Source organism: Nematolebias whitei, chromosome 8 (assembly GCF_014905685.2).
Source record: "Nematolebias whitei isolate Nwh7 chromosome 8, NemWhi1, whole genome shotgun sequence".
Taxonomy (NCBI): Eukaryota; Metazoa; Chordata; class Actinopteri; order Cyprinodontiformes; family Rivulidae; genus Nematolebias; species Nematolebias whitei.
The window spans coordinates 4,503,828-4,516,409 of NC_056505.1; the positions used below are offsets into that span (position 1 = coordinate 4,503,828).

At 40.2% G+C, this 12,582-nt stretch overlaps 1 protein-coding gene across 1 annotated transcript in view; it reads left to right on the forward strand.

Moving 5' to 3' along the window:
- The window catches only part of wdfy3 (WD repeat and FYVE domain containing 3), a 90,815-nt gene that overhangs the window by 2,805 nt on the left and 75,428 nt on the right, over nt 1-12,582 (forward strand). The window contains exons 3-7 of the mRNA XM_037680857.1: nt 1,911-2,020; nt 9,292-9,513; nt 9,845-10,037; nt 11,077-11,263; nt 11,345-11,511. Of these exons, the coding sequence (XP_037536785.1) occupies nt 1,911-2,020; nt 9,292-9,513; nt 9,845-10,037; nt 11,077-11,263; nt 11,345-11,511 (879 nt within the window). The remainder of the gene's footprint in view (nt 1-1,910; nt 2,021-9,291; nt 9,514-9,844; nt 10,038-11,076; nt 11,264-11,344; nt 11,512-12,582) is intronic.

Here is a 12,582-nt window from a genome sequence, read left to right on the forward strand (position 1 = left end):
AAGCGATGTAAAATACTAAAACCAGGAACATGTCTCTGTTGGTTTATGACATGAACTTAGCAGATGTAAAGCCATTTAATATTTAATTTATTTATTTATTCATTCATTCATTTAAAAGAGACAAAATAAACAAAACAAATTCATCAAAAAGAAAACATTGAATGAAAAGAGTGCAGAAAGAAGAAAAAAAAAATCTTATGTCTCCACCTTATTAAAAAAATAAATAAAATAACTTTAAACAGTCATTTAAATTAATCAGTTTAATATCCACTTTAAAGCTAGGAATAAAAAAAAAACATGTTTCTTGTTAGAATTTAATTCTAACTTTGAAACTTTTCCAACATTAATAAAACTTACTTCAAGTTGCCTTTTTGGACATGCATGCATAGATTTGTACAAATTGTACTTGAGAGGAGATTATTACAGCCTCATATAAAATCAATGATGATGATATCGGAGCGGGATCGGTATCAGCTGATATCCAGACTTAGGTATCAGGATCGGATCGGAAGTAAAAAAAAAAAGTAGATTGGCGCATCCCTAGTTTAAAGGTAAATGTATTTGCGCTTAAAAAAATAAATAATTTTTGGTTTGGCACACATGTTCTGAACAAAAGCAGCACAACAAACAAGCATGGAGAACACAAAGAGTTCAAGGACCCCCCACTAACATTAAAGTGCGCTGTTTGGAAATGTTCAAGTTTCTTAGGCAGTGACGGCAGAGAAGGAAATGTGGTTCAAACAAGAATTTTATGACGACATTGCTCAACAAAGAGAGGATATGCAACCGTCTCCAAAGTAAACTTAGTTACTCACTTGGAATGACATCACCCAAATGTAAACAGAACTGGGAGGGAGAGACAACAAACTGAAGTGCAAGCCCTGAGTCTTTGGGAGGCAGGGCGCCCGGTTCTGTTGACAGGGCGGGACGTCCTCCTTGCTTAATGGTAGAGGAAGCACTTCTCCAATTGGTTTTAAACATAGATCCGAGGTAAGCTAATTGAGTTGAATGCCAGCTATAAATACCAGGGTGGAAAAGAAGCTTTGACAATTTGGTCCGAAAACCGAGGGTGAAACTGGTTCTTTTACTGCAGTGGATCCGGTTTTTCCTTCAAAGTTCGAAGAAAAAACAAACATTGGTTTCATCAACCTTGTCACCTTTGTTTGGTTCACGAATGCCTCGGCTAAATGTCTTCAGTCATTGAACGCCGTTTATCGTTTGTAACCGGCTGCAGACGCCTCACTGTGAGCTGTAGACCAGAGCTGACTTCGGAGCGTACAAAGACACACTCACTGGATGTCTTTGATTTGTAAGACTCTGCTTGGCCAGGTTCTGTCTTATTGGGTTCACTCTTACAAAAATCAAACTACGCCGTTCGCTCCAACATGTTCCTTTTTCTTGTGCCCCGAGTTTGGAAGGAAAAGAGAAACGAGCTTTCAGCGTTGCTCCTTCAACAGCGTGGAGCCTCCTCCAGTCTGAACTAAAATTGTTAGACCTCGTTTATTTGAAATGATTTCAGACATTTCTTTACAAGAAGCAACATGGATTCATTATTCATCGTCAGTGTTTTTCAGTCGTTATTTAATTATTGCAGTTTTTGCCTTGTATGGTTGTTTAAATTGTTCATATTCTTTTATTGTTTGCAGCTTATGTGACTCTTATGGTGTGTGCTGTTTACCTTTACTTTTGCCCATGTCCCTCTGGCAGATGACATCTTGATCTCAATGTGGTTTCAAATCTGATTAAAAAAAGGAAATCAAGTGAAATGCCTATATGCACCTAAATAAGTGCTATTTACATTGGGTTGTTTTTAATGTAGCCGTTTCAAAACAGGATGTGCGTACTGAGCTGTGATTTTTGTGTACCGCTGCCATCCTAGGAACAGTACGTGTTTGTGTTTGGTTCTGCAGAGGCAGCCAGTCGAGCTATAGTGCAGTTCCTGGAGGTGAACCAGAGCGAGGAAGCGAGTCGTGGTTGGATGCTCCTGACCACCATCAACCTGTTGGCCTCTTCTGGACAGGTTGGTAGAGAAACATTTCACTTCAACCTTTTACAAGTCAACTCAGTCTGTCTAAAAATCACCAGTTCTCAACTAATGAACATTACAATTAAAACCCAGTTTATTCCAGCTAAATAAAAGTTAACCAAAACTTGTTAAAGCCCAGTTAGAATACGATACTCATTTACAGCTTGGGCGTGTGCTTGTGTGTCTTTTCTGATTGATTGAGATTCCCTAATTGACTACAAAAGAACAAGTTTGTAGGAAGCAAAACAGTAGTGAGTGTTTTTGCACATTTTAAATCTCTTTGAGACATTTTTGGATCTCAGTGAAAAGCATAATTTCTGTAAGAAATAAAATATTTGCCTGAGTAAGACTCGTAGAACCGTTTCCTGCTGATTGTCTTGAAAAGCTGCCCAAGGTAATTGTGCCTTTTTGCCTTTTTTATCTGTTCTGTCACTAGATTCATCCCACAAATAGCTTTTACAGTTTCAAGCAAAAAGTGAAAGCAATAGCTTCATAGTAGCTTTAAAGGTCGGACTTTAAGCTCTTGCTTTATGTCTGAAGCTAGCAGATATCTTTTGAACTTTTCAGAGTGAATTCCTAAGATCTTGTGGGGGAGCGCTGCTGTCAGCTGGCCGAAAGGCTGTTTTTCTTGCTCTAGTGCACCAGAAATTCAAACACGCTCTCCAGACATGTGATGAACCTCCTCTTCTCTTCGCCTTTGCTTTATTTTATTCAGCATTGCTATAATCCAGCTGCAGTTAGAAGATATAGCTTCAGTGGGAGTGGAACTGATAATAAGTGAACAGTTTTGACCTAATCAAGACAAAAGCGGTCATTCTTGAGATGTACAAACAAAAATGTTTCTAATTAGAAGGAGTCCGTCTTCCTCACAACTTCTAACAAACGGAACAAACAGTGAAAACCTGAAGAGTCTGTGTCTGAGACCCAGACTGAGATGTGGACTAACAGCAGCTGGACTTTCTTTTTGAAACAGCAGTTGTTGCATTTAAGATCAGATAAGATGGAACTTTATTGATCCCGCAGGAAATTGTTGTGCCAGAGTTTCAGTACAAAGGAACATACACAAGATAGATAGATATAGCATCGTTCCTACATTTCATAGCAACAAAAGTGGAGAAAAATCAATATCTTACTTACTTAGTTATTTAGGTTTAGGTTTATTGTCATATGCATAGGGCTGGGTACTTTTCTAAAAAAAAATCGGTACCGGTGTCGGTACTTTCTCTTCGGTGTCGGTTCCTGGACGGTTCTTTTTTTGGTACCAATTTTGTAATTACTATTAATTCTAACAAGAATAAAATTACGTTACACATTACAGTACAAATTGTGAGTTTTATTTTTTAACTTTGGTATTTTTATTCCAAGCAGTTTTCTTACATAAGAATAAACAAATGATTTCCAGTTCAAAAGACCAGTTGCAAACAACCAGTGACACGTCAGTGTCTAATGGTCACTGCTACACACTGAGGACCTTTTCACTGAACAGTTTTTCTTCAGAAACATCAACATGTCTGTTTTCTCTGGACACAAACCAGCTGCTCCTGGCTGATGGTGTCTCCAGCAGTAGAACATGTTCACTCTGAGGCTGTAGATGATGATTGTTGCACACACAGAAACCTGGTTGTCAGTTTGACATAGTGTCCCTCACATCCCACCAGCAGGTCACTGGATTCTCTGAGGTAGGGTTGATGCAGACATCTGCACCTCTGTGTCTCTGCCTGAATCTTCTCTGTGGTTCTCTGGGGTTTAGGGCTCTTGTCTTCTCCCTAATTGACATGAGAACAAAACATCAACAATAACATGGTTGTGTTATTATTGCTCAAAAAACATTATCTAGGCTGAGAGATAAAAGTTTTAACTGGTCAACAATATCCTTTACAGTTTACTTACCTCCACCATGGAGGCTCCACCGTAGAAAAAGGCAGAAAACTTTAACAACAAAGTTTGTGATTGTCCTGTGGCCCCCACCTGTCTTTTCTTTTGTAGGCTTCTGTCCTCACATCTGGGTCAGAACCTCCCGTGAGGAGAACATAAACAAACGGTGAACATTAGGCGAACCATTTTAGCAGCTGATTCGATGGATGAGCACAGTTGTACAAGCTAAGCTTCATCTGTTACTGTCAATCTTTAGTTAACTTCTGAGTTTAGCTAGCTACGTAGATAAAATAAATTTACACACTAATATCTTAAAGTTAGCGTTACATGGATTCTAGTTTCATTCACCGCGATGTACGTGTTAAGCTGCAGTAACGTTAACAAACGTAAACTTACTAGCTGAAACACAGACACAGCTCCGTCCTCGGAGTTCTTTGACGAAGAGGAGTCCGGTCGTGGAATGTTGATTCAGTCCGTTTAACACTCACAGGCTGACTTTAACGCTGAGAGGAGGAGGGGAGGCTGCTGTCTTTCTCTCTTCTTGCAGAAAAACGCGGAGCGACTTTCTGCTCGTAAGCAGAAAGTTGCGTGTGTTGTCAAAGCCGTTCGACAACACACGCGCTGCACACATGAACCCCGTCTGTGGGCGTAACCGGCATACAGACATACAAGCTGTAGGGCAGCTCTATACAGCTCTGGGTGTAAACATGTAGTCTGTTTGTCATACATCTGGTGTTTTACGTGCCTGTGTGCTGAAACCACATGACACGTTACAGCCAATACCGAAACTTGACACCAAAAAAAGAGTGACGTTTCAATCCATACACCGACCGGTCCAGTTCGGCCTGTGCCATTTAAGAACCTCGGTTCGGTACTCAGCCCTACATATGCAAATCAAAATAAGGTCAACAAGGCAATGAAATGCTCAGGACAAGAAGAACCGTCTCGACTCGCCAAAAAAGCATCAACAAGAAATACCAGAGCATGCAACAAAAATACAAAACCAAAAGTGAAAAATGAAATACATCTACAGCAGCATGGTCCTATTGGCAAAATGGTTCTGCTGGCAGTGAGGTTCTCCTAACGTGATACTGATAGCAGTGTGGTTGTTAGCAGTGTGGTTCTGTTAGCAGCACGGTCCTGTTAGCAGCTTGATGATAACGACCGCAGTAACAGACGATTTGTTTGCTCGACATTATAGTAAAGATGTGTCTCAGCTGAACTTTTACTTAATAAATGCACTTCAATGGTCAAATTAGCTGCATTTCGTCGGGGCGGCGCAGCAAAATCAAGCTGATTTGACGGTTGCTCCAGGCGAGCTGGACGAAGGTGGGAGGCTGTGGCAAGCCGATTGTGTCATTAATAGCCACTTTTATCTATTACATGACACAACGGCATGCCATACTACTCGAGTGCCATCTAGCAGCTGAAAATGGTAGTGTTCGATGTTTTCAGTCTGAATGAATGAAAACGGTCATGTCTCAGCCGAAAACTGGTTTATAAATATGGGAAGCATCTATAAATATGTCGCTTTGGCGTATAAGTCGCAGTGCATGCAAATTATACAAAAAAACGTGACTTATAGTTAAAAAAAAATATGGTACTTACTTACACATTTTTAGCACACTTACAGTAATCCAGATTTTATTTATTGTCTTAATGTCTTTTACAGGAAACAAATGGACTACTTTCAGTTTTTATCCTATTTTTATATTTCAGGAAGTAGAAGCTGTAATGAGGCGAACAGTTTTATTGCAGAAATGATGCAGAAAGTTGAGTTAGTAATGACCATAGGCGTCGCAACCATTATATGTGAAGGGGACGTGTCCCCTGCCCCACATTAAAAAAAAAAGTTCATTTGGACCCCCCCACATTTACCTTGAAACATTAGTTCAGTCGGCGCAGTTTCTCTTTCTTCGTGAACAAATCCATTCCACTTGATTAATAGGAGAATACTCAAGACACTAAAAATCCACTCCAGGTTTTCCTGGTTACCTCCAACTCTCCACCAAGCAGCAGTGTTTCTGTGCGTCTCCTCCTGCCTCGGCAGAGAACGCTCACAGGTGGAGGAGATGGAGACACCTCTGGGTTGCTCGCCAGTTTAACGAGCTTTAGTGCAGGCAGTTGTTGACTGGGGAGTTGATCATAAACATATATTCATGTTAGGAGGATGCTTGAGAGAAGTGGAGCGCTACGTCTGTAGCATGTTAGCTTAGCAGTAACTGTGACGCTGTGAGACGCTGCAGGTGTGAGAGACGCTGTGTGTTCAGGTGCATTAAAGTTGAAATGTCTTTAAAACCCCACACCGTATTGTCCTCAAGCTTCACGAGAAACATCATTTAGATGAGTAGTGTTGAGCACAAGTAAAAAAGACTTGTGATGGTTTTTATTTCTCTATAAACACAAATAGTGCCGACCTGACGCTCTGTATTAAAGTGTATTAAAGTTAAAATGTCTTTAAAACCCACAGCTGAATCTACACAAATTTGGCGAGAAACATGTTTTAAATGTGTGGAATTAAAGGAAATCTAGGTGAAATGTTGCTGTTTTTGGTGCACTGGTGCGTGTGCACGTGCACACACACACTCTCTAAAGTGCCCCCCCACATTACAGATGCTTCTGACGCCCATGGTAATGACGTCTCACATGTGACTCTTGATATTGACCTTTTTGTGACTGTTTGATATCAGAACACAAAACCTGAAGGGGAAATAATCATCCACCGAGCAGAGAACTGTTTGTGAAGATGAGACGAGGTTAAATGGGTTTTTATTCTTTCCTGCTGTGTCTGAGACGGTAAAAAACAACACTTCTCCATACAGCTGCCCCCATAAACCTGACGTCACTCGCTGCCTTTCATCCTCTGCTCACTCCGTCTCGTCTCCTGCTCTTTCTTCTTCAGAGGATAAAACGGCTTCATATTGTTTTTTTAAAGCTCTGCCCATTTCGTTTTTCCAGGATGCCCTTCACTCCAGCGTTCCTGATGTGCTCGTCTCTTTCATTCTTGAACACAGACAGAATTCTGTTCTCGACATTCAGACCTGGACAAATTCATTCATGCCCTTTTGTTAAAGAGAAACTAATGAATGGTCACTGAAACAACTAATAACTGACAATAGTTATAAGTTAAAATGATTAAAAAAGTCATTGCTTTAGAATTTTGGTTCAACAGAATTATATATATAGATATTAGGGATGCACGATATTATCGGCATGGTATCAGTATCGGCCGATATTAGCGATAAAGTTAAATATCGGACATCATCCATTCAATCAAAATAACAAGTATATAAAAGGCGCTGTTTTAAAATATATATATTATATATTTATAGTGTTCCATCATTTTCAGCCCCCTTTTTGGCATCTGCATTTGGTAATGGGCCAAATTGACAAAGACCATGTAGAATAATGTAGTATTTTGATTCCACAGCAGAGAAAGCTGTGTTGTCTCTGTAAGTAGCAGGGCTCTCTTGTAAATGAGTCCTCGAGGCTCAATGGGGACTAACCTGTATAAATGAAGGTTGAATGAAAAAAAATTTCTGTATTGATATCAGTTATTGGCCAAATAAGTTTTAACATATCGGCATATCGGATATCGGCCAAAAATCCAATATCGTACATCCCTAATATTTATATAAAAAAATAATAATAAAATTGTTTTTAACAAAAAAAAGTTACCCCCAGAAAAGATTTAAACTACTTTGACACAGGGGCGTGGTGTGCCCTGTAATTAGCACCACATGTGTCTTTAATCATGCAATCAGTCAGTTTGCCCATGGAAGGAGTGGACTGAAGTACCAGGGCAAAATAATTTTAAGTTTTTGGGTAAAATTAATTTTGTCAGGGCCGGTTTTATTAGCTTGTGTTTAAAATAAGTCTGTTGAAGTTATTTCAGTGGTCTTTGTGGGTTTCTTTCTTTAATAAAAGGATGAAAACAAATCCATGTGTGTCTGTAAATCTTGGGTGACCTCCTTGTGTCACTTCCTGTTTGACCTGTTTTGTGGCTTTCAGCTTGACTTTAGGCTGCAGCAAGGTTGATTTGTCCGTATCAGCCTGTAAACACACACATCTCTCTGCTCCGGTTCTTTTTCTCCCCGACTCACTGAGATATCAACTCCTCCACCTACTCTCACCATCACTGTTGTGTTTTGTTTTCTGTCCCTCCCCCACTCCTCCTCTCCATCGATCAGCTGAGGGGTTGAAATTGAGTGTGTCTGAGGGTGGACTAACTGATGGGGTCATCTTCTCCAGTGTCTCTGTGTGTGTGTGTGTGAGTGTGTGTGCTAATTTGTCGCATATGAGTGCTCACGTGTGCACGTGAAAGTAGGTAGTTTGTCACTGCGAGCTTCTCATTGTGTAGGAGGCAGTGTCTCATTATCTGAGTCATTCGCATCAATGATCACGAACGCCATCTTTTTCTGCACCCTCTCTTTTGTTATCACAGCGCACACAAACAAACACATGCACAACTAGAAAGACACAATGAACACACATTTCAGGCCATTATACCGTAGGTGCTCACGTTCAGTTTTGTCCACGCTGCAGCTCACAGGAACTATAACACACCAAATTGTCAATTAAGCAGGCAGGCTGGAAAGAAGCAAAATAAAAAAAGTCTTTGTGTAGATCACCTGCCGTTTGTTAGCTTTTTGCTTCATGTTGATTTTCACAGGATAAAAAGATCTTGCAAAAATCTCGAGCTGAAGTTTTTATTTCACCTGAAAGATCATGAATCAGGGAATCAATCAATGCACTTTATTATTAATTGTATCAGGCAGCACTGAGTTCACCTTCAACTCCTAATTTTTTTGATCTTTAGCATAATTTGCAACATCAGATATCAACATTACACATAGCTAATTTTCTTTATTAAGACAGATAAACAAAATAAAATATATTTCTGAATCACTGCAGTCCCTTGGTTTAATTGTCACATTGTGCACACAGTGTATTTTCTTGCACAAACACAACCGAAACTCATCAATGTTACAAAAATCAAAAGGATTTGATCCTGATGAGAAAGTTTGTAGCTGGCAGCCTAGTACTAATTTTGCTTATATATATATTTAATTTAAGGACACGTTAACTGATTTGAGAAAGTATTTTGTAGATTTTGTTTCTCACTTTGCAAGTTTTTTGTCGTTTTCACTTGTCTTTGTAACTAAAATGAGTATCCCACTGACAATTACCGGTAGCATCAGCAAATGTCCCTCCATCTTTCTTCTTTGCCTGCTGTTCCATTCAATGTGTCCAACTCCACAGAGTCGCATAGAAACACATAAGAAACACAACCTTTCACAAATATTTGCTCTAAACTGATTCTGGTTGGTGTCCAGGATGAAATGAACGCAAAAATAAAACCTTTTGTGCTTTTCTCTGCCCCTCGACAGAAGACCGTGGACTGCATGACGACCATGTCCGTTCCCTCCACGCTGGTCAAATGCCTCTACTTGTTCTTTGACCTGCCCAACATGACCGAAGCCCCCGTGGTCCCCCCTGCACACCCGGCGCCGCCTCCACCTAACCAGGAGAAGGCTCCAGGCCAGGGCCACACTCAGCCGGAGCTGCCCCTGGCTGACCGCCGGGCTCTGCTCCAAAAAGTCTTTGTCCAGGTAAAACGACAAGAGGTCGAGTTAAAATTTAGGAATTGTAAATTATATTAGTTGCATTAAATCCATGTGCTCACTGGTTTAAAGTCTTAACGCTATTAATGCCACTTGCAGACGGCAGCTATATCACTTCACTTCTGTGATGAAAGTCTTTGGCACTTTTTTCAAAGTACCCGTTTGTTTCTAGCTGTAGAGCGATGAGCAATAATAATTTCACTGTATCCCGATACAATAATAATAAAGCTGATTCTGATATTTTAAGTCTGATTCCTTTAACTGGAAAAAAAAAAAAAAACAACCCCAATGTTTTAAATTGCACTTTTTGCTTCTGCAGATCCTGGTGAAGCTGTGCACCTTCGTCTCTCCAGCAGAGGAGCTGGCCCAAAAAGATGACCTGCAGCTGCTGTTTAGTGCCATAACTTCCTGGTGCCCCCCTCACAACCTGCCCTGGAGGAGGAGCGCAGGAGAGGTGCTCACCACCATCTCCAGACACGGCCTCAGCGTCAACGTGGTCAAATACATACACGGTATAACAGATGTGTCATATTCGCAGGGTGTGTGCTCCTGAGGCTTCTCAGATGTTTACAAAATGTCTATGTTGTTGTTGTGGTGGTTGAGCAGGATTTAATGTTGTTTATAGACTCTCCATATGTGTCAAACAGGAACAGGAAATTAAAAAAAAAAAGTTAAATAACCCTCACTTCCAGACAATCTGAGTTGTTCTATACTTTGTAAATAAAAACTGCGTGCAATGATTTGCAGATCTTATAAACTCCAAAGAAGGGGGGAGGCTTCACAGGACAACATGGCTCTGAGACGTGTTGTTGCCATCAAATTCAGAATTACACAATTTTCTCCCCCAAATAAAGTACGATTTCTCAAGTTTCACCGTTTCACATTTACTATGTTCCATTGTGAACAAAATATGGGATTATCAGATTAGCAAATAATTGAATTTAGTTTTTTTTTTTACATTTTACACAACATCCAAACTTTTTAAGAATTCGGTCTGTAATCCAGAAGCAATTACCATATCTGAATATCCTAACAGGAAAAAAAAGGTTACAAGTTACATGTATATCTATACCGTGATAAAGGGGACAAAATATTTAGACGTTGGACAAAATTAACATTCTAAAATTTGACCAGTGGAAAACGCCAGTTTCTTTTGTAAAAATCCATATTAAATATTTAGGCTTGCTTTTATTTTTAGTTTTAGTTTCATTAAACTGGAAAAACCTCCACAGAAAATAAAATAAAAAGCAGTATTTTGTAAATACCTTTGAGAAAATTCTTGAACCCATTTGTGGAACTTGAGCTGCTCATCTTCAGGTTTTATTCCGTTGGAATGACCTGCTAGAACGTAGCTACACAAATGTTTTTTTAAGTTTTCTTTGAACAGTTGAACACAAGAACAGTCCTTCTCACTTGTGTTTTCCACCTGTTGTTAAAAGTCCAACAGGTGCTGTGGTAAATCCTTGTTGTAACAACAGTCTGCATCGTTAATCACTTCAGTGCTGTCACACATGACTTTTAACACTTTTTTTCAAATGGTCTCTTTTCCAGAGAAGGAATGTTTGTCCACATGTGTTCAGAACATGCAGCAGTCTGATGATCTGTCCCCTCTGGAGATCGTTGAGATGTTCGCTGGCCTCTCCTGCTTCCTCAAAGACTCCAGCGGCGTGTCGCAGACCCTGCTGGATGATTTCCGGATGTGCCAGGGTTACGCTTTCCTCTGTGACCTCATGCTCAGGTGCAACCAAATTCTCAGTTCCTAAAGCTCCTAACACAAGTTTATTTTTATTACATTTAAACAACTGGTTTCTGTTTAAAGGCTGGAACAGGCGAAGGAGGAAGAATCCAAAGATGCACTGAAGGATCTGGTCAACTTGGTCACCTGTCTGTGCACTTACGGGGTGACGGAGCTGAAACCTGCTGGTCTGACAACCGGAGCCCCCTTCCTGCTGCCTGGATTTATTCTCCCTCAGCCATCTGGGAAAGGTGGGAATCTAATGTCCAAACTTTGTTTTTGTTTTTTTAATCCTCTTTTTTTTTGTAGCTTTATTGAGTAAACAATGTTTTACTCTTGTGGATATTCAACATGGCTGATTATTGTAGGCAACACTGGGCTCAGGGTTATTTATTATACTACAGTGGTTCTCACATTGGGGTGTGTGACATTCTTATTTTATTTTAACCTTCAGATCTAAACATTGAAAAAACAAACGGATATTTGGACGTTGTTGCCACTCTGACTTGTTTCTGTGATGGGCTGCATGCTGGCCACTGTGGAGTGGATCTCCTCCTTACTGTTCTGTCCTGCAAAAGACCCGTAAAGAAGTGATGACGAGAAGGAAGAGTTTTATCTTTTGTTTGTGGAGGAAAGGTTTGGCTGCTGGAGGAGAAGTCACTTTAAACCAGGGACGAACAGTCAGAGTGAAAATGATGGAGAGGGAAAATGCTCTTCCTGCTGAATCTGAGCGGGACGTCCAACATGTGCACCGACTCATAGGACGCTTGTTTGAATGTGTTTATTCACAATGTTAGATCAGTGTGTAAATGTGGACGAAAAGGGGGAAAATTGGAATTAAGTGAATGGTAAAAGATTCAAAATGCCTCATTGTGAGTCACAAATTGAAGTCTAATCTTATTAATAAAGGGAATCAACATTTCTGCCAGTGGCGCTGGTCAGGGATGACGTCACTGGTTTAAGTCCCGGATGTCAGGCAAACGGTGCGCCAGACGGCATGAACAATGGCCACCACCTCTGATGCAGTTGTCCATGGCAACGTCAACGAAGACGACGTCCCCGGGGTCAAAGTTGACTTCGAATGTATTGAACAATACAGTCTCAGCATTATTCACCTGCACAGTGAGTGCATGAAACATTTTTAATGACTACGGCAGTTTTTGTTGACACGTTTCCATGTAGACATCGGAGCGCTGCGTACAGCTCTGTGGTCGTGATACATTTTTCCTTTAGGACTTTATTATTGTGCATGTCAGATGTTTAGCGATCTGTTCTTATAGTTTATATGGCTTTATATTGATACACACACACACATATATATA